Genomic DNA, 20,536 nt, shown 5'->3' with positions numbered 1-20,536 from the left:
AGAACTGATGTGGAACATGGCTTCGCCCACAGATCAGTCCTGATTCCCAAAGCAGTGGTCACTAATAAGATAAAACTCCCTCCCTCTACAGAATCTCTCCCAGAGACAACCTTGACAATGGCGGAGCTGGGGTGCGTGTGCACGACAGTGAGGTAGAAAAGACGCACCTCCAGACTACAAAAGGAACCCTAGTAAAACAGCACAGAACCCCAACATATATAATGAGCAAAGATTATAATCCTGAAGGCTCAATCAGTAATAACCTCCTATATAATATCTCTGTAAGGTGTAAGGGACTTCAGAGTATAAATGCTTAGATGGTTTAAAAAGTTCAAAGAAACATGGGGCCGGGCGGTGGCGCTGGAGGTAAGGTGCCTGCCTTACCTGCGCTAGCCTAGGAGACGGACCGCGGTTCGATCCCCCGGCGTCCCATATGGTCCCCCAAGCCAGGAGCGACTTCTGAGCGCATAGCCAGGAGTAACCCCTGAGCGTTACCGGGTGTGGCCCAAAAACCAAAAAAAAAAAAAAAAAAAAAAAAAAAAAAGTTCAAAGAAACAATGAAACGGACAGCCAAAAAAACACAAGATGATATGAGAGCAGAAATGAGGAAACTAAGAAATTACAGAACTAGGGCCCGGAGAGACAGCACAGCGGTGTTTGCCTTGCAAGCAGCCAATCCAAGACCAAAGGTGGTTGGTTCGAATCCCGGTGTCCCATATGGTCCCCCGTGCCTGCCAGGAGCTATTTCTGAGCAGACAGCCAGGAGTAACCCCTGAGCACCGCCGGGTATGGCCCAAAACACCAAAAAAAAAAAAAAAAAAAAGAAATTACAGAACTAAAGAATCTGGCAGGTGAAATGGAAAATTCACTGGAAGGCCTCATGGGCGGAGTAGCAACAGCTGAGATCAGAATATAAGCTCCAAGATGAGGGATAGAAAACCTCCAGAGAACAGAAGATGGAGAAAAAAAAAGCCTTCAAGATAAATGAAAAAAAAAACAACAAAAAAAAAAACAAAAAAAAACACACTTCAGAAACTTTAGGGTTCGGAGAGATAGCACAGCGGCATTTGCCTTGCAAGCAGCTGATCCAGGACCAAAGGTGGTTGGTTCAAATCCCGGTGTCCCATATGGTCCCCCATGCCTGCCAGGAGCTATTTCTGAGCAGACAGCCAGGAGTAATGCCTGAGCAATGCCAGGTGTGGCCCAAAAACCAAAAAAAAAAAAATAGATAAATGAACAGCAGACAAGAGAACTTTGGGATGAATTCAAGAGAAATACAAGAATCCCAGAAGGTCAGAAAAAAAAAACCCCAATGAAAAATAGTCAAAAACATAATTGCTTAGACGTTTCCAGACTGGAGAGTGCATACACCCAGACCCAGGAAGCCTGAGATACCAGCTACAAGAAACCCAAATAAAATAGTCCAAGACATATCCTAACCAGAATGATGAAAACCATAGGCACAGAATACCGAAGTCAGAAAGATTTAAGAAGAAAATTATATACATAAGAGTGACAGACTTTTTTTTTTTTTAACTAAATGAGACAATCCCGGGGTAAATACAATGGTGAGAAACAATTGGGGTTTTTTTGTTTTTGTTTTGTTTTGTTTTTAAAGGGGGGTTCTGGGCCCAGAGAGATAGCACAGCGGCGTTTACCTTGCAAGCAGCCGATCCAGGACCAAAGGTGGTTGGTTCGAATCCCGGTGTCCCGTATGGTCCCCCGTGCCTGCCAGGAGCTATTTCTGAGCAGACAGCCAGGAGTAACCCCTGAGCAATGCCGGGTGTGGCCCAAAAACCAAAATAAATAAATAAATAAATAAATAAATAAAACAAATAAATAAATAAATAAATGAAAGTTAAAAAAATAAAAAGGGGGTTCTAGAGCGATAGCATACTGATGTTTGCCTTGCATGCGGCCAACACAGGACGGACCCTGGTTTGATTCCTGGCATCCCATATGGTCCCCCATGCCTGCCAGGAACAATTTCTGAGCACTGCTGTGAAATGGGTACTTGAGCTATAGCACAGCAGTAAGGTAGTTTGCCTTGCATGCAGACAACCCGGGATGGACCCGGGTTCAATTTCTGGCTTCCCATATGGTCCCCTAAGCCTGCCAGGAGCGATTTCTGAGAGCAGAACCAGGAGTAACTCCTGAGTGCAATGAGTGTGGCCCCAAAACAAACAAGCAAACAAACAAAAACAATGAAATGAATATCTCACCAAGAATACTTTACCCAGCCACTTTTATTTAGGTTTGAAGGAATGAAACAAAATATCAGGTTTACTAATCTAGGCTTTGGTCTTGGATCTGTACAACAACCAAGATCTCTAATTCCAGAGGTCTGACTGAGACAACTACTCTGAGCAGGTCTTCTGGAAACATAATGAAAGACTATCCTAAGCTTTGTCCTAGGACCAGTGCAAAAACCAAGACCACCAACTACAGAAGACTGATTAAAACAACAGTGATGGAACAGAACTTCTAGAGCCATAAAGAAAGACTCCATCCTAGGCTCCATCCTTTGACCTGTGCAGATACTAAGATCTCTAAATACAGAGGTCTGATTTTATCATCCAAGATGGAGCAGAAGGTTTCCATACACCACAAAAGGGCCTAGGGGAGAGTAAATGAACATGTATGAAGTCTGTAGTCATTTCTATGACAATATACTTCAAGGGCAGAGAAACCCTATCTCTTAGGCCAAGTGAATTCCCTTTCTAATTTCCCCAATATGTATTGTGCCTACGCTGAAAAAAAAAAAGAAGCATCACAAAATAATTTTTTTTGTTTTTGTTATTGTTGATGGTTTTTTCCCATTGTTTTGTGCTTTGTTTTGTTTTTATTTCAGGACCGTGATTATTATGTGGTGGTTGTCTTTATTGCTGTGATGCTTTTTAGATTTTTTTGTTTGATTTTTCTTTTTGCATTGTTGTGTTTCTCTTCCTTTTTCCCTTTCTTCTCTCAAATTTATATCTATAGCCTCTAGAAGGACTCCACCCATTTTTTGCTTGTTTGATTTTTTTACCCCATTTTATTTTTTTATTTTCTTCAAACAGAACCACATAACTTGAACCATCTTGTTCCGCCTCAAAAATTGAGGGGGGGGGGGGCGGAGAGATAGCATGGAAGTAAGGCGTTTGCCTTTCATGCAGAAGGACAGTGGTTCAAATCCCGGCATCCCATATGGTTCCCTGTGCCTACCGGGGGCGATTTCTGAGCTTAGAGCCAGGAGTAACCCCTGAGGGCTGCCAGGTGTGACCCAAAAACCAAAGCAAAAAAACAAAACAAAAAACAAAACAAAAATTGAGGGGGAAATAATGGAGGGTACCAAGACCAGACAGTTGTATGATCCCTAAGGAGTAATAAAAAATGATCGGACTTAAAAAAAGGTCAAAATAAAAATTTTGGTCAGGGCCTGGAGAGATAGCACAGCGGCGTTTGCCTTGCAAGCAGCCGATCAGGACCAAAGGTGGTTGGTTCGAATCCCGGTGTCCCATATGGTCCCCTGTGCCTGCCAGGAGCTACTTCTGAGCAGACAGCCAGGAGTAATCCCTGAGCACCGCTGGGTGTGACCCAAAAAAAAATTTTTTTTGGTCAAAATAAAATTTATTATTATAATAATAAAAAATGTTAAAAAGAATATCAGGGTTAAACAGCTTAGAAACTTCAGAGGCTCAAAACCATATCTGTAAGATCTAAAAAGGCTATTTTATTACAAGACAAATCCCAGAAAACGTGGCATGATCATATTCAAGAATATGTTCAGGAAGGAATTCTTTTTAAATTTTATTTTCAAAGCTTACTCCTGATCCACACTCAAGGATCACTCCTGGTGGGCTCCAGGGTCCCAGGGGTCAAATTTGGATTGTTTATGTGTAAAAAATCAAATGGCCCTCCAGTTGTATTATCACTCTGGCCCCAAAAGAAAGGAATTCTGATCTGTTCTAATATGGTTAAGTCTTCAGGAGTTTATGCTAAGTGAATGAGCCAGTCACAAAAAAGACAGTGATTCCAAATAAACGAAGTCTTCTAAAGTGACTCAATTCAGGCCAAAAACAATGTAGAAGGATAAGGTTGGTCCCAGTACAATCCCCAAGACTATACATCCTGAGAACAATCCATGAGCACCAGAAGTAGCCATTGGGCACTGCCAGGTATGGCACCCAAAATGAAAACAAGTAGTCAAGTTCATTGACAGAGAGTAGAATGTTGGGTCCCAGAGACAGGGAAGGAAGAAGGAAGGAGAGTGGCTATGTAATGTATACAGTGTTTCAGAATTGCCAGATATAAAGTTGAGACTCTCTATTTATTTATTTATTTGCTTTTGGTGGGGGGTAGTCACACTCAGTAACATTCAGGGATTACTCCTGGATATGCGCTCAGAAATCACTCCTGGCTTGGGGAACCATATAGGACACCGGGGGATTGAACTGTGCTCTGTCCTAGGTTAGTGCGTGCAAGGCAAATGCCCTACCGCTTGCACCACAGCTCCAGCCTCTAAGGTTGTACTGTATTTCATTCAGTCTTAAAGGAATATGCAAATAACTTCAATAATCAAACTATTATCAAATTATCAAAATAATATTCAATATATGGGTTCTCTATTATCCTTTCTTTTTATCTTTTTTCTTTTTACTAGGGCTCCTTCAATTCAAGAACAGTAGTAACAAAAAAACAAAATTCTAATCAAAAAAGATACCAGTTCTTGCCAAAATCAAAACTGAGGTTATCTTTTATATGCTTTCCTCCCCACTTCTTGGCTTGAGCAAAGCCAAGGTTCTCCTCTAAGAGGGCATATCTAATTGTGGTCCTGGCACTGTGCTTTAAAAAAAAAAAAAGACACATATAGGAGCTTTTGAGAAGGCAAAAGAGAATTAGTTTCAGTTCTGTAATTCACGTGTGATAGTATACAAATAAGATCTAGGCAATTAAACGAAGTGTAAAGATATGGATGCCATTTTTCAGTGGCTAAAGTTCCAAGGGTCATCTTCACCTTTAAGCCAATATCCCGACTTTTGTTTTTTGTTTTTTTTTGTTTTTTGTTTTTTTTGGGGGGGGTTTTGGGCCACACCCCGCGGTGCTCAGGGGTTACTCCTGGCTGTCTGCTCAGAAATAGCTCCTGGCAGGCACGGGGGACCATATGGGACACCGGGATTCGAACCAACCACCTTTGGTCCTGGATCGGCTGCTTGCAAGGTAAATGCCGCTGTGTTATCTCTCCGGGCCCAACATCCCGACTTTTATAGTCAACTTTTAACATAATTTTATGAATTGGGAGAGCAACAATGACTTCAACTTAGTCTTCAATTTTATTAAATGAAAAATTATTCATAGCCCCAGAACTATGAAAGTTTTAACTATATCTATATCAGAGATTCAGTTAGTATATTTAGAATTTGAGAATACTGGCTAGAGGTATAGGTCAGTAGCACCTGCCTTGCTTGTGAGGCCCTGCATTTTATCTTTAGTACAAGCCAAAAAAAAAAATATATATATATATCCTTGAGATTATTTATTTTAAAAGAACTGTTAAGAAAGAAAATAAGGGGCCCGGAGAGATAGCACAGTGGTGTTTGCCTTGCAAGCAGCTGATCCAGGACCAAAGGTGGTTGGTTCGAATCTCGGTGTCCCATGTGGTCCGCCCTGCATTTTATCTTTAGTACAAGCCAAAAAAAAATATATATATCCTTGAGATTATTTATTTTAAAAGAACTGTTAAGAAAGAAAATAAGGGGCCCGGAGAGATAGCACAGTGGTGTTTGCCTTGCAAGCAGCTGATCCAGGACCAAAGGTGGTTGGTTCGAATCTCGGTGTCCCATGTGGTCCCCCGTGCCTGCCAGGAGCTATTTCTGAGCAGACAGCCAGGTGTAATGCCTGAGCTCCGCCGGGTGTGGCCCAAAAACCAAAAACCAAAAAAAAAAAAAAAAAAGAAAGAAAGAAAATAAGGGGCCATAAAGGTCTTCTTTTATTTTTTCTTTTTTTGTTTTTTTGGCCACACCCGGTGATGCTCAGGGGTTACTCCTGGCTATGCACTCAGAAATCGCTCATGGGATCGAATAACGGTCCATCCTAGGCTAGTGTGTGCAAGGCCACTGCTCTGGCCCCATAAAGGTCTTAAGTTCTCTTCTCTCTCTCTTTTCAGTACCAGGTCCCATACATGCAAGGTATGGTTCTGTGGCAAGTGGTTCTACGCTCAGAAATTGCAAGGAGAACCATATGGGATGCCGGGATTCGAACCACTGTCTCTCCTGGATCAGCTGCATGCAAAGCAAATGAATGCCCTACTGCTGTGCCATCTCTCCAGCCCCAAGCCAAATCCAACTGTGCTCAAGAGACTATATGGTGCTGGGGACCAAAATCTATGCAAAACTTTTTTTTTTTTTTTTTTGGTTTTTGGGCCACACCCGTTTGATGCTCAGGGGTTATTCCTGGCTATGTGCCCAGAAATCGCTCCTGGCTTGGGGGAACCATATGGGATGCCGGGGATCAAACCCGGTCCGTCCTATGCTAGTGCTTGCAAGACAGACACCTTACCTCTAGCACCACCTTCCCAGCCCCAGGCTGTGCTATTTCTCTGGCTCTAGGCCCCCACAAAATCTCAAGAATCAGATCTGTAAACTGTTAAAATAACAACTTCAGATTTAACAATTTATTAACTTTGTCTCTCTGGTTCAAAGTAGTCTGGAGACTCTGAGATGCATATCATGGACTTCCTTTACAATTTTAAGTCCCATCAGATTTTTATCACTTTTTTTTTTTTTTTTTTTTTTTTTGGTTTTTGGGCCACACCCAGCGGTGCTCAGGGGTTACTCCTGGCTGTCTGCTCAGAAATAGCTCCTGGCAGGCACGGGGGACCATATGGGACACCGGGATTCGAACCAACCACCTTTGGTCCTGGATCGGCTGCTTGCAAGGCAAACGCCGCTGTGCTATCTCTCCGGGCCCAGATTTTTATCACTTTAACAAAGTCTCACGGACTGTGAGAGAGAGCAGATGGGATAATTAATGGCAGCAGCTGTTACATCAATGTCCAAGAAATTACATGCATACCATACGTGAGCTCCATATTTTACAGGCCTTAATTTCCATTCTGTAATGTGCCTCTGTATTCAACAAGCAAATCAAAACACTATATGAAGATAACTTTTTGGTACGATGTCACTTTAGTTAAGGCCCTACTTTGATTTTTTAATCAAATTGTAATAAATTTTGACTTTATACTAACCTTTAAAAATTTTGATAGTCAGGGGTCTACCCCCAAGATCTCATGTTAAGAAGCAAAAGCTCTCTCACTGAGCTACATCCCCTGCCCCTATATTAAGCATATTATAGGTTAATTAGTTTAACTTTTCCAATAACTGTATTTTGGGGGGGGGGGTTCTGATTCCATGTTAATTTGTTAACAAAATACTCAACCACTGTTCTATTTTTATCTATTTATTTTGTTTTATGAGGTCCTATCTAGTAGTGGCGGGGGTACCCTCAGCTGTTGTCCTGGCAATATTCCAGGGATCATGTGGATCCACTGAGCTCTTCTACCAGCTGTTTTAAAGATTCTCTAATTTAACCCTTATAGTAATTGTAGAGGTAAATACTATTAGTAATATTATATACAGGTATAGAGTAATTAAATGCCTTGGCTGAGATTATAATTAGTTTAGCATATGAAGAGACTGAAATTAAGACATTCATTTAACTTGTAAGGGATTTTGAAGTAGACAGGATATCATGGTTCCTTCAAGAGTAACATCACTTCTAGCAGCTGCAAAAATGGCTTGCCACTGAGCTTTAGTCTCCTGAACTGTATCAAAATCGAAATTAAAAATAGGCCTTCTGTGGCAGTGCAGGACCATTCTGATACCCTCCTACATTTTTTCTTAATTAAAAAAAATTAAGCATTGTTCAGGGCTTTATCCTGGCTCTACATTTAAGGATCACTCAAGGCATTTTTACAGTATCACAACAGATCCTTCTGTAAGATAGTGAGATCAACCAAATCTTTATCTTAAAACTTCAGATTTCTTTTTTTTTTTTTTTTTTGGTTTTTGGGCCACACCCGTTTGATGCTCAGGGGTTACTCCTGGCTAAGAACTCAGAAATTGCCCCTGGCTTGGGGGGACCATATGGCATGGGAGGGGGGGGAATCGAACCACAGTCCTTCCTTGGCTAGTGCTTGCAAGGCAGACACCTTACCTCTAGTGCCACCTTTCTGGCCCCAAACTTCAGATTTCTTAATCTTTTCAGGTCCTTATCCTTGTTGAACAAACTTTCATTTGTCCAAGTAGCCAATCATTTTTAGTGTTATTTTTTTAGGTACTCAGTCTGACTATTTACATCCCAGCTACTGCTCCAATAGCTTTTTTGTTTTGTTTTGTTTTTTTGTTTTGGGGCCACACCCAGCAGTGCTCAGAGGTTACTCCTGGCTCTGTGCTCAGAAATAGCTCCTGGCAGCTTTGGGGGACCATATGGGATGCTGGTGATCGAACCTGGGTCGGTTGTGTGCAAGGTAAACGCCCTACAGCTGTGCTATCACTCCAGCCCCCTTCAATAGCTTTTTGTTTGGTTTTGTGGCCTTACCGGGGCACTCAGGGGTTACTCCTGGCAGGCTCTGGGAACCATATGGGATGATGGGGATTGAAATGGATCAGCTGCATGAAAGTCAAATGCCCTACTCACTGTGCTAACGCTTTGGCCCCTCCAATAAGAGTGTTAAAGAAGTAGATAGTGCCTGCCAGGAGCTATTTCTGAGCAGATAGCCAGGAGTAACCACTGAGCATAGCCAGGTGTGACCCCGCCCCCAAGAAAAGAACTAGATTTGTTTGAAATGGAATAAAATCTAAATTGGTAGCAAGAGTTATTTCATATAATAAGGCTTCACTTGTAATGAGCATTACATTAGCATCAACAAGGGCTTTATGAGCTGGAATTATGGTCTCAATTTCTGATTATAGTTAAGAAAAATCCTAACTATTGTCAAGAGCTGGAAGAATAGTAGTACAGCAGGTAAGGTGCTTGCCTAGCATGTCACTGACCTGGGTTTAGAGGCACACCCCAATACCTTTTATGGTTCCCTGAACACCGCCAGGAGTAAATATGTCTCTTTTATTTTTTCATGGAATGGAGAGATAGGGTAGGGGCTTGCCTTGCACTCATTCAACCTAGGTCTGATAACAGGCATCCTATATGGCTTCCCTCAGTCACACCAGGAGTGACCCTATGCACATAGTCAGAAGTAGGCCCTGAGCACCAACAGGTGTTGGCCAAAAATAAAACCCCAAAAATACAACTACTGGGCCAGAGGGATAGCACAGCGGTAGGGTTTGCCTTGCTTGCACGCAGCCTACTCAGAGCAGACCCAGTTCCATCCCCAGCATCCCCTATGGCCTCCCGAGCCTGCCAGGAGCGATTTCTGAGTGCAGAGCCAGGACTAACCCCTAAATGCCACCGGGTGTGGCCCAAAAACCAATAAATAAGTAAATAAACAAATACAACTACTGTTCCAGAAGACAGTCGAAAGAAACTAACGTTTTTCTGACATGAGAGAACTGTCGAACTTTTTCAATGCATGTCACATAAATCATTTAAGGTTTTTATTCCATTGTTCATACTGTCTCTCCCATGAGATTAGGTCGAAAACGGAAGGAAACATAAATTCATAAACCTAGCTGAGTTAAGCTTTCAACCGGAACAAAGCATACCAAGTGGAAGGAGTGCGTTTTCTTGTTAAAACCTCCCCCCACCCACACGATCTCCAACTGGTTGCAAACTTATTTCACATTCCCCGTGACCAGAAAAAAGGCCCTGACTTTGCCAGACGGATGGCAAGACTTTCGCCATGATCCAGTTCCCGTTAGCGCCCATATCCATCCATTCCAGCAGAAGTGAATCCCCCTTCCCTGGGGATCCCTTTTCCAGGGATCAGACTGAACCTCTACTCTCGAGCTCAGGAAAGGCCTTCCTTAGTGCAGGGACCGTCGCTGGTGTCAGGGGACAGACAGGCCCAGGTTCTGTGGGCGGGGCCCTGTCCAGAACCGCCCGAGATAAGACACCTTTCCCCCCCAACCCCAGTGGGGGGGGAGAGACAAATAGACAGGCAGGCAGGCAGACAGAGACAGAAAGAGACAGAGAGAGACAGAGATAGAGACAGAAAGAGAGACAGAGACACAGAGAGACAGAGACAGAAAGGGACAGAGACAAAGAGAGACAGACAGAGACAGAGACAGAGAGACAAACAGAGACAAAGAGAGACAGAAAGAGAGACAGAGACAAAGAGACAGAGACACAGAGAGACAGAGACAGAAAGACAGAGACAAAGACACAGAGACAGAGAGACAGAGACAAAGAGAGACAGAGACAGAAAGACACAAAGAGAAACAGAGACACAGAGAGACCGACACAGAAAGACAGAGACAAAGACACAGAGACAGAGACAAACAAAGACAAAGAGACAGAGATAGAGACACAGAGAGACAGAGAGACAGACACAGAGACAGAAAGAGAGACAGAGACAGAGAGACAGACACAGAGAGAAAGAGACAGAGAGAGAGACACAGAGACAGAAAGAGACAGTCAGAGACAGAGAGACAGACAGAGAGAAAGAGAAAGAGAGAGCTGACACCGGCTCTCTCCAGGCCTCTTCCCGGGCAGCCCCACCAGGGCTTCGGACCCCGGCCTGGCTCCTCTCCCCTTGCCTTCGGGGGCGTCCACCCGCCCGCCCGCCAGCCCAGCGCCCCGGCGGCGGAGGAGGATGCGAACTCACGGCCGCCCCGGCGCCGGTGAAAATATCCTCCCCCTCGGTGTCACTGTCCCCGGCCTCGGGCTCCGACTCCTCGGCTGCCCCTTCGGACTCGGGGTCCACGCCGGGGAAGGGCGGAGGGAGTCTCTCCGAGGTGCTACAGCCGCCGCCAGCCGCCGCCATCTTCCTCCAGCCGCGGCGGAAGCCGCAACAACAACTTTATTGAGAGTCGCCGCCGCCGCCGTCGCGAGCAAAGGCGAACCAGCGGGCCCGGAAGGGGCGGGGACACCATGGTGGGCGGGGCCTGATGGGAGGTCCACGGGGCGGGGTCCTGAGTGGGGCGGGGCTTGTGGCACTCGAGCCAGGCTTCCCCGGGTTTTGAGCATTGGCTACTAGCCACGCCCACAGGTCTCGGGACGGGCCTGTGCGCCGTGACCCTGGCTTCCCAGCGGTTCCCTTGCAGGAATGTCTCTCAGCATCTCTGGCTGGCAAGATCTCTGGAGCTGAGCAGGGAGCAGGACCTGCGTGCAGGAGGGTTGGGGCGTGAAGCGGCCTGGAGGTTGCAGTTCTGCACATCCAAGTCCAGAATCGGGATGCTGAGACCCTAAATTGGGTAATTGATGACCAACGACGTGCGGTTAAGAGCACTGATGAAGGGGCTGGAGAGATAGCATGGAGGTAGGGCATTTGCCTTGCATGCAGAAGGACGGTGGTTCGAATCCTGGTATCCCATATGGTCCCCTGAGCCTGCCTGCCAGGAGTAACCCCTGAGCGCTGCTAAGTATGACACTCCCCCCCCAAAAAAGAGCACTGGTGAAGCACTGGTTATTCTGTTTATGACTGAAACCCAATTACAAATATGCCTGTAATCATGGTGCTTAAATATAGATATATATTTAAAAAATAATATATATTTTTTAAAAAGTAATATAAAAAAGGTAAATAATATATATATTAAAAAAAAGAAAGCCACTCCTGGCAGGTTAGTATCCATACTGGATACTAGGGATCAAACCCGGGTTGACAGTGTGCAAGGCAAATGCCCTACTCACTGTGCTATCACTTGGCCCCTCAAGAAAATACATTAAAATGGTATTTTGTGAAGTGTAAAAAAAAAAAGAAAAAGAGTGGTTCCGGTTTCCGAACAGGCTCCTTGAAGAAAACTTAAATATATCACACATCACCTATACCAGGGCCCTTCCTTATTGTTTTGATTAGGATGCAGTTAATGTTGCCGCATTTATTCATTGAATATGTAGATACTATGCAATGTATATCAGGAACTATACATTGACTATCCACGACGTGCCTTGTGCCTTGATACTCTATGTGTTTGGGATTGCAAAAAAAAAAGCTTAGGTATGCCTATCATGAAACCTCCTGTTTGTGGCCTCTTGGAAAAGTGCAGCAGATCTACTCCCAGAAGCGTCCCAGAGCTCAGACTGTTAAAGCTGACCAAAACTGGCCTGGACCCGGCTTTGGGTCCAGGGTTGGAGATGGGCAAGCCCAGGGAGGCCAGATCAGGGATGCCCAAGGTGCGAGGAAAGCCCACTGCTCAATTGAGGAGACACAAACCTTGGAGGATGCAATCACACATAGGTTTATTCTTTTTCCAGGACCCTGGGGTGTCACCACAAGCCGGGAATTCGGTGTGCAGTGAGACCCCAAGAATCCAAATTCACAAACATTTAAGGTAATTCATATGATAATGAGCATACAGGTCAAAGCATTTTATAGGTTTATACAGTTTGAATCATTCAATGATTTTTTTTTTTTTTTTTTTTTTTGGTTTTTGGGCCATACCCGGCAGTGCTCAGGGGTTACTCCTGGCTGTCTGCTCAGAAATAGCTCCTGGCAGGCATGGGGGACCATATGGGACACCAGGATTCGAACCAACCACCTTTGGTCCTGGATCGGCTGCTTGCAAGGCAAACGCCATTGTGCTATCTCTCCGGGCCCCATTCAATGATTTTTTTAAAGAAAAGGCGCAATTTTCTGTCTGCTCAGCCTCTTCATGACATCATTTACCCCCAACTCCTAGGCTGATGGCATGCAGAGATATAGGTTGAACCCTTCAGGTGGTCGCCTAATCTACAGGGTGTAGAACCCATTCTCTTGACAGTGTAGTGACCAGAGCGATTAGGGGAAGGGAACCTTGTTCATTATATCATGCAAGCCAGGGACAGAAGTGAGAATAGCATTAAACTAGATTTCACCCTTATTCTATACCTATGTGTTATTTCTTTTTAGTGATTGTATACAATTATTCCTCCCTAATCTTCAAGGGCCATCTGTCCTCTGCAGAGATCTCCTTCTCGAGGGTCGAGGTATTCCCCTGTTGGAATATAAGATGATTAGTTAGTTTCCCCTCACTTCAAGGTGTCTGGTGGAAAATAAGATGTCCTTGCCTTCCTTGGAATGTCCTTTGTGATTTACAGCCTGGTCTCAGGAATCGGCTGTCTCCTTGGGCCTAGTCTCAAAAGTTACACACTGAAATCCAAAGCTAAAAAGCTACACCCCAAAATCAAAAGTCACCTCTTTTCCAGACTCAACAAGACCTTGGTGTTCCAAATCTGGCTGCAGGGAAGTTAGGAGCCAATAAGTGGGGGAAGAAAGTTAAGAAGTCATGAAGACTGAACAAGATGTTCCTGGGCTCCCAACTTACTGATGAGTCTCACATAAATCGAGTTAAAGAGCAACTCTCAAATCACTTTTGAGCCTCACATAAATCGAGTTAAACAGCGGGTAGGGCATTTGCCTTGCACATGGCTGACCAGGTTTTGATCCCTGGGATCCCTTATGGTTCCCTAAGCCCGCCAGGAGTAACCCCTGAGCACCACCAGGTGTAACACCCCTTCCCCAAAAACAGAACGTGTTGTCATCGTTCCAGTCAATCTGGATTTTCTTTTCCAAGAGATGAAGCTGGCACCACAGTGGCACAAGATCGGTTGTTTCGGACCCGGAGAGATAGCACAGCAGTGTTTGCCTTGCAAGCAGCCGATCCAGGACCAAAGGTGGTTGGTTCGAATCCCGGTGTCCCATATGGTCCCCCGTGCCTGCCAGGAGCGATTTCTGAGCAGACAGCCAGGAGTAACCCTTGAGCACCGCCGGGTGTGACCCCCCAAAAAAAAACCAAAAAAAAAAAAAAAAGATCGGTTGTTTCTTTATGTTTTGTTTATGGACCACACCTGGCGGGCTTGAGTGCTGGGACTAGAACTTGGGTCAGCTGCGTACAAATCAGCGCCCTGCTCCTCTGTGTTATCTCTTCAGCCCCAGATTTGTTATTTCCTCGTGAATTCCTATCATCAGAAGTTGGCTCCTCTGGAGTTTGCGAGGCAACGGGGCCTCAGACGGTCTGTGTATCAGACAACAGAGGTTTCAGATTTGCTCTGAGAAAGAAAGAATGGCTGCAACTCGCGCTATCCAACTTGAGCCTGTCCTTCCTAGTAGAGAACTCCGGGGACTGGGACATTCTTGATGCCATAAAAGAATTGAAATCCTTGACTGACTTCAGGGCAACTTTCTTTCCAAACTATTTTTTTTCTTTTTTCTTTCTTTTTTCTTTTTTTTCCTTCTCTTTATGTAGAGAACAATCCGCTTCACCAGTGCAACATTCCCACCACCAATGTCTCAAATCTCCCTCCTCCCCACTCACCTCTGCCTGTACTCTAGACAGGTTTTCTACTTCCCTCATTCATTCACATTGTTAGGATAGTTCTCAGTGTAGTTATTTCTCGAACTGCACTCATCACTCTTTGTGGTGAGCTTCATGTCGTGAGCTGGACCTTCCAGCCCTCCTCTCTTTTGTCTCAGAATTATTGCTAAAACGTCTTTCATTTTTCTTAAAACCCATAGATGAGTGTTTGCGTTTTTCTCTTTCCCTCTTGACTTATTTCACTCAGCATAATAGATTCCAAGCACATCCATGTATAGGAAAATTTCATTACTTCATCTCTCCTGACAGCTGCATAATATTTCATTGTGTATATGTACCATAGCTTCTTTAGCCATTCATCAGTTGAAGGGCATCTTGGTTGTTTCCAGAGTCTGGCTATTATAAATAATGCTGCAATGAATATAGATGTGAGGAAGGGATTTTTGTATTGTATTTTTATGTTCCTAGGGTATATCCCTAGGTCCAAACTATTTTTGGCCGGCGACCAAGGGCCCCTGGAAGGAGAAAAACCTCCATCCTGGGAGCCTAGCATCCATATCAGAGTCCAGGGCCCTGCACTGCAGACTACAGATATTGACTTCCGGCCGCGGGCGGAAGTCGGGAACACCGGCTGAGGCTCTCTGGGACCAGTCACGCGACTCCCCAACACGCGCGTGCGTAGGGAGACACAAACTTCCGGACTACACATCCCATGATGCATCGCTTCGCTTCTCGCGAAATCACCCCCACAGACGCCGGAACGGAGAGAGGCAGGCTGGGATTTGTAGTCCGTGCACGTCCTTCCCCTCCCAACCCCGGACACCGCGACACTCCGCGCGGCGTCAGTCCCGCCCAGTCTCTGCTCTTCGTCCGTCCGGCAGCTTCGCGCCCTTCGTTCCAGGCGTTTGGCCGAGCAGGAAGCTGACGGAGTCTCGAGGCTGCCGAAGGGATCGTCGCCAGGGATGGCGGAGCGCGAGGATGGAGCCGGTGTCCGGGCTGTTCTCCTGGACGCTGAGCAGAGTCCTGCGGCTCTTGGGCCTCTCTGAGCGGGGAACGGCCCGGCCTCCCCGGATCATGGAAGAAAAGGCGCTAGAGGTTTATGGTAACTGCCTGCACGCTGGGTGGCGGGAAGACGCAGGATGCCTTGCGGAGGGCTGGAGCTCTGGGCGGCGGTGGGTCTTCCCAGGGCTGCAAAGCACGCGTGCACTTGCATCTACCTGCATTGCACCTTCCCGCAATCCCGGGGCGCCCCGAGCGCTGAGCCGCGTGGTTTCTTCTCACGCCCCACGCCCTAGACTTGGTGTATGTAGATTAGGGGGTTCGGGTGCCCGAGTGGGAACGAGAGCCGGCCTGATTGCGTTGCCCATCTTTAACCTCCTCTGCACTGGCACTCCCACCACTCCCTGCCCAGGAGGGCACGGCAGGGTGACTGCCCAATTGGGGACCTGCCCAAGGTCACGGTCACTTAGGCGGAGGTTTCGGAGGCGAGGCTCCATGCATCCTAACTAGCACTACACACACACACACACACACACACACACACACACACACACACACACACACACACACACACACACACACACACACACACACACCCCACTCACACATTCATTTATGCAAATATCTCTTAATTCTTGGGACCATCTGCTTTGTAAAGAAGACCTAATAAAGTTTTAGAGTGGATAAATGACTACCTAGGGTCACGTTGCTAGTAAGGGAACCACTGAGACCTAGGCCTGTGGCTTCTGGGCCCATCTGGAATTCTCCCTTGAAGCTTAAGTAAATAATCCCTGCCCTGCCAAACTTTGCGATTCCTGCGTACCTGCTGTGCAAGATGAGACTGTAGGCATACAAATATAATTTAGGTGAAGGGTATGGGCTGTAGAAGGCAGCAAGGGATAAAGGTAATCCTAGAAGCTAAATTCTTTAATTTTCAACTAGAGGCAGGGCTTAATCAAACCCCAGCCAGATGATTAATTATGAATACAGTAGTCCCTATAAAGCAGATGCTGGCACTTAAATTGTCATTTCGATGTACCTTTGCAGTTTACCACCTTTATCAAAGTTATCACTTGACATTTTCACACGTTTATTATAGGCTTTTTTCCTAGAGAACTTGAGCTACCTAAGGGCAGGAACTTTAAAACAATTTTTTATTTATTTTTTTGGTTTTGGGGCCACACCTGGTGACGACGCTCAGAGTTCACTCCTGGCTGGGGGGTGGGATGCTGGGGATCTGTAATGCTCAGGTCTGTAATGGGAAGTCACATGAAAGGCAAACACACAACAGTTACTCCTGGCTCTATGCCCAGAAATCGCTCCTGGCAGGCATGGGGGACCATATGGGATGCCGGGATTCGAACCACCGACCTTCTGCATGCAAGGCAAACGCCTGACCTCCATGCTATTTCTCCGGCCCTAAAACAATGTTTTTAATTAAAAAATTAGACCCTGGTTGCTCCTGGCTCTGCGCTCAGAAATCACTCCTGGCAGACTCTGGGATATGGGATGCCAGAGATCAAACCCTGGCTGTCTTCGTGCAAGGCAAACACCTTACCCATTGTGCTTTTATTGCTTTGGCTTCGCAGGAGTTTTTATATACTACTAAATCTTAAGCAGGTAGGACAATGTCTGGTGGTAAAGGATAAAAATGTCTTATTTACCTCTTTCTTTTGTTGTTTACGTTTGGTCACTGATTGGCTGAGTTGCTCACCGGGTGTCACATTCTAGCTTTGGCACTCACACTTAGTTGCAGTATTCCTGGAGATCTGCACAGCATATACCTGATTTCATACTCGTTGCTGTGGCACAGGTGATGGTACTCAGTATTTTGGGTGGTTCTCAAACTCCTCATATCTGCAAGACAGGTATTCCACTACTAACTCATCTCTGGTTTTTGGGTCTCCTGGAAAGTAGGCTGTTTCTGGAAATCACAGGTAGCAAATAGATGTTGCATCATATAATAAACTTTTTTTTTTTTTTTTTTTTTTTTTTTTTTTTTTTTTTTGGTTTTTTTTGGGCCACACCCGGTAACGCGCAGGGGTTACTCCTGGCTATGCGCTCAGAAGTCGCTCCTGGCTTGGGGGACCATATGGGACGCCGGGGGATCGAACCGCGGTCCGTCTCCTAGGCTAGCGCAGGTAAGGCAGGCACCTTACCTCCAGCGCCACCGCCCGGCCCCATATAATAAACTTTTAAGGCAGATGAATATACTCCTGTTAGAACTTTGTGGGTTTTTGGTTTTTTTTTTTTTTTTTTTTTTTTTTTTTTTTTTTGGTTTTTAGGTCACACCCGGCAGTGCTCAGGGGTTACTCCTGGTTTCATGCTCAGAAATTGCTCCTGGCAGGCACGGGGAACCATATGGGACGCCGGGATTCGAACTGATGACCTTCTGCATGAAAGGCAAATGCCTTACCTCCATGCTATCTCTCCGGCCCCTTGGTTTTGTTTTGAGGGAGAGTGCCACTTCAGTTAGTGCTTAGTAGGGGGTACTCCTAGCAACATTCAGTGCTTGCTCCTCCATTCAGAGGACCATGTGGTACTTGGGGTTAAACCTGGACCCTCTTTATGCAAAGCATGTGGTCCAGCTAGCTGAGCTCTCTCTCCTAGCCCTGGCAGAACTGTTATCTGTAGCAACCAAACACAATTTTGAAAGAGAAGATTCTTGTCCTAAGCATTTTTTTTTTTTTTTTTTTTTTTTTTTGGTTTTGGGTCACACCCGGCAGCGCTCAGGGATTACTCCTGGCTCTGTGCTCAGAAATCACCTCTGGCAGGCTCCATATGGGATACCGGGATTCGAACCACTGTCCTTCTGCATGCAAGGCAAACACTCTTCTGCTGTGCTATCTCTCCGGCCCTGTCCTAAGCATTTTTTGAGGAAGATGTATTAAAAAAATTTTTTTGTTTGGTTTTTTGGGCTATACCCAGCAGCACACAGAAGTTACTCCTGGTTTTGCACTCAGATATAACCCCTGGCCGGCTCAGGGACCATATGAGATGTTGAGGATCAAACCCAGGTCAGCTGAATGCAAGGCAAATGCCCTGCCTGCTGTGCTATCGCTCCAGCCCCATCAAAACAATTTCTTTTTTTTTTTTTTTTTTTTTTTTTTTTTTTTTTTTTAGTTTTTGGGCCACACCCGGCGGTGCTCAGGGGTTACTCCTGGCTGTCTGCTCAAAAATAGCTCCTGGCAGGCACGGGGGACCATATGGGACACCGGGATTTGAACCAACCACCTTTGGTCCTGGATCGGCTGCTTGCAAGGCAAACGCCGCATCTCGCCGCTGTGCTATCTCTCCGGGCCCCCCATCAAAACAATTTCTATTTTTGTTTTTGTTTTGTTTTGTTTTGTTTTGGGGGCCACTCCTGGTGACGCTCAGGGGTTACTCTTGGCTATGTACTCAGAAATCACTCCTGGTTTGGGGAACCATATGGGACGCTGGGGATCAAACCAAGGTCCCTCCTGGGACAGCCGCATGCAAGGCAAACACCCTACCGCTGTGCTATTGCTCTGACCCCCCCCAAAACAATTTTATTAATGTATTATATTTATTATAAATAAGAGGTCAGGTACCTGAATAAGAGATAGGAATTTGGAGGAAGGGTAGATACCAATCTCTAGTTGGGGTGGGTCTAGAAAGATTTAAAGAGGTGTCATTTGAGTTGGGCATGAAGTCTAAGAAGAATCTGCTTAGAAAACTAGAAAAACAAAGAATATAGGAAAGAAAAATCTGCTTGGGAGTGGCGGGTAGACAGATCCCTTACATAAAATTTGAGGTTGAAAGTGGAGATGTAGTCAAAAATGGTTTTAGGTGGAATGAAATACTGAAGATTTAAATGTACATGAAGAATTTGATATGCCTACAAAGACATAGTAGAATCTTACCATGGGAGTAATGTGATGAGAGAGCACAGCATTGAACTTAAGCCCCAATCTCAGATAACTAGAAAACAGAGTCACTTTAATAGGGGTGAGGCCTTAGTTTCAGTTAAGTAGCTTGTGAAGAATATAATACAACTTGTGTAAGCTTTAGAGGAGGAAGGTCTGAGAGCGGAACAGTATATTCCTACCTTTTATGTGGGAATGGGGTATCCAGCATTATTCAGGGCTTACTCTTAGCTCTGTGCTCAGGGATCACTCCTGGTGGCATCACTTGGATGGATCCATTCTTGGTAGATCACTTGGGGGAACAGATGAGGCCAGGGATTGAAACCAGGTCTAGGGGTCTTCAAACTACGGCCCGCGGGCCACATATTGTATTTATTCCCATTTTGTTTCTTCACTTCTAAATAAGATATATGCAGTGTGCATAGAAATTTGTTCATAATTTTTGTTTTTACTATAATCTGGCCCTCCAACAGTGAACTGGCCCCTGCTTAAAAAGTTTAAGGACCCCTGCAGGTAGACCATGTGCAAAGCAAGCTCCCTAACTATGTTACTATGACTTGACACTAGTAAATTTATTTATTTATTTAATTTTTTTTTTTTTTTGGTTTTTGGGCCACACCCGGCGGTGCTCAGGGGTTACTCCTGACTGGCTGCTCAGAAATAGCTCCTGGCAGGCACGGGGGACCATATGGGACACCGGGATTCGAACCAACCACCTTTGGTCCTGGATCAGCTGCTTGCAAGGCAAACACCGCTGTGCTATCTCTCCGGGCCCGTAAATTTATTTTTTGCAAAACCATTTCCCAAAACCTTGTGAAGGAGAAGCTATGTCTTCTTGTCTGACTTCATTTTCTTATGTTTGGGTAAACCTCACAGTTGGGAAGAAAGTAGAATTTGATTTATTTTTCCCAGCTCCATTTTTGATTTACAGTAGTGCTAGAAGTAAAAGAACAAAACCCAGGCTTGGGAGTATACTTCCATTCTATGTGAACTATATTTCTTCATTTCTTTTTTTTGTTTTTTTTTGGGCCACACCCCGCGGTGCTCAGGGGTTACTCCTGGCTGGCTGCTCAGAAATAGCTCCTGGCAGGCACGGGGGACCATATGGGACACCGGGATTCGAACCAACCACCTTTGGTCCTGGATCAGCTGCTTGCAAGGCAAACACCGCTGTGCTATCTCTCCGGGCCCGTAAATTTATTTTTTGCAAAACCATTTCCCAAAACCTTGTGAAGGAGAAGCTATGTCTTCTTGTCT

General features: G+C 45.3%; 2 protein-coding genes across 2 annotated transcripts in view; one reads left to right on the top strand and one right to left on the bottom strand.

Moving 5' to 3' along the window:
* The window catches only part of SNX1 (sorting nexin 1), a 46,761-nt gene extending 35,828 nt beyond the window's left edge, over positions 1-10,933 (bottom strand). Inside the window, exon 1 of the mRNA XM_049784148.1 lies at positions 10,763-10,933. Coding sequence (XP_049640105.1) covers positions 10,763-10,921 — 159 coding nt within the window. The 5' untranslated portion in view covers positions 10,922-10,933. The remainder of the gene's footprint in view (positions 1-10,762) is intronic.
* A 4,275-nt stretch (positions 10,934-15,208) lies between these two features.
* Positions 15,209-20,536, top strand: part of CIAO2A (cytosolic iron-sulfur assembly component 2A) — a 12,370-nt gene continuing 7,042 nt past the window's right edge. Inside the window, exon 1 of the mRNA XM_049784293.1 lies at positions 15,209-15,495. Coding sequence (XP_049640250.1) covers positions 15,372-15,495 — 124 coding nt within the window. The 5' untranslated portion in view covers positions 15,209-15,371. The remainder of the gene's footprint in view (positions 15,496-20,536) is intronic.

Source organism: Suncus etruscus, chromosome 1 (assembly GCF_024139225.1).
Source record: "Suncus etruscus isolate mSunEtr1 chromosome 1, mSunEtr1.pri.cur, whole genome shotgun sequence".
NCBI classification, from domain to species: Eukaryota; Metazoa; Chordata; class Mammalia; order Eulipotyphla; family Soricidae; genus Suncus; species Suncus etruscus.
The sequence above is the reverse complement of the archived record's forward strand: the minus strand, read 5'-3'. Positions and strand labels throughout refer to the sequence as shown.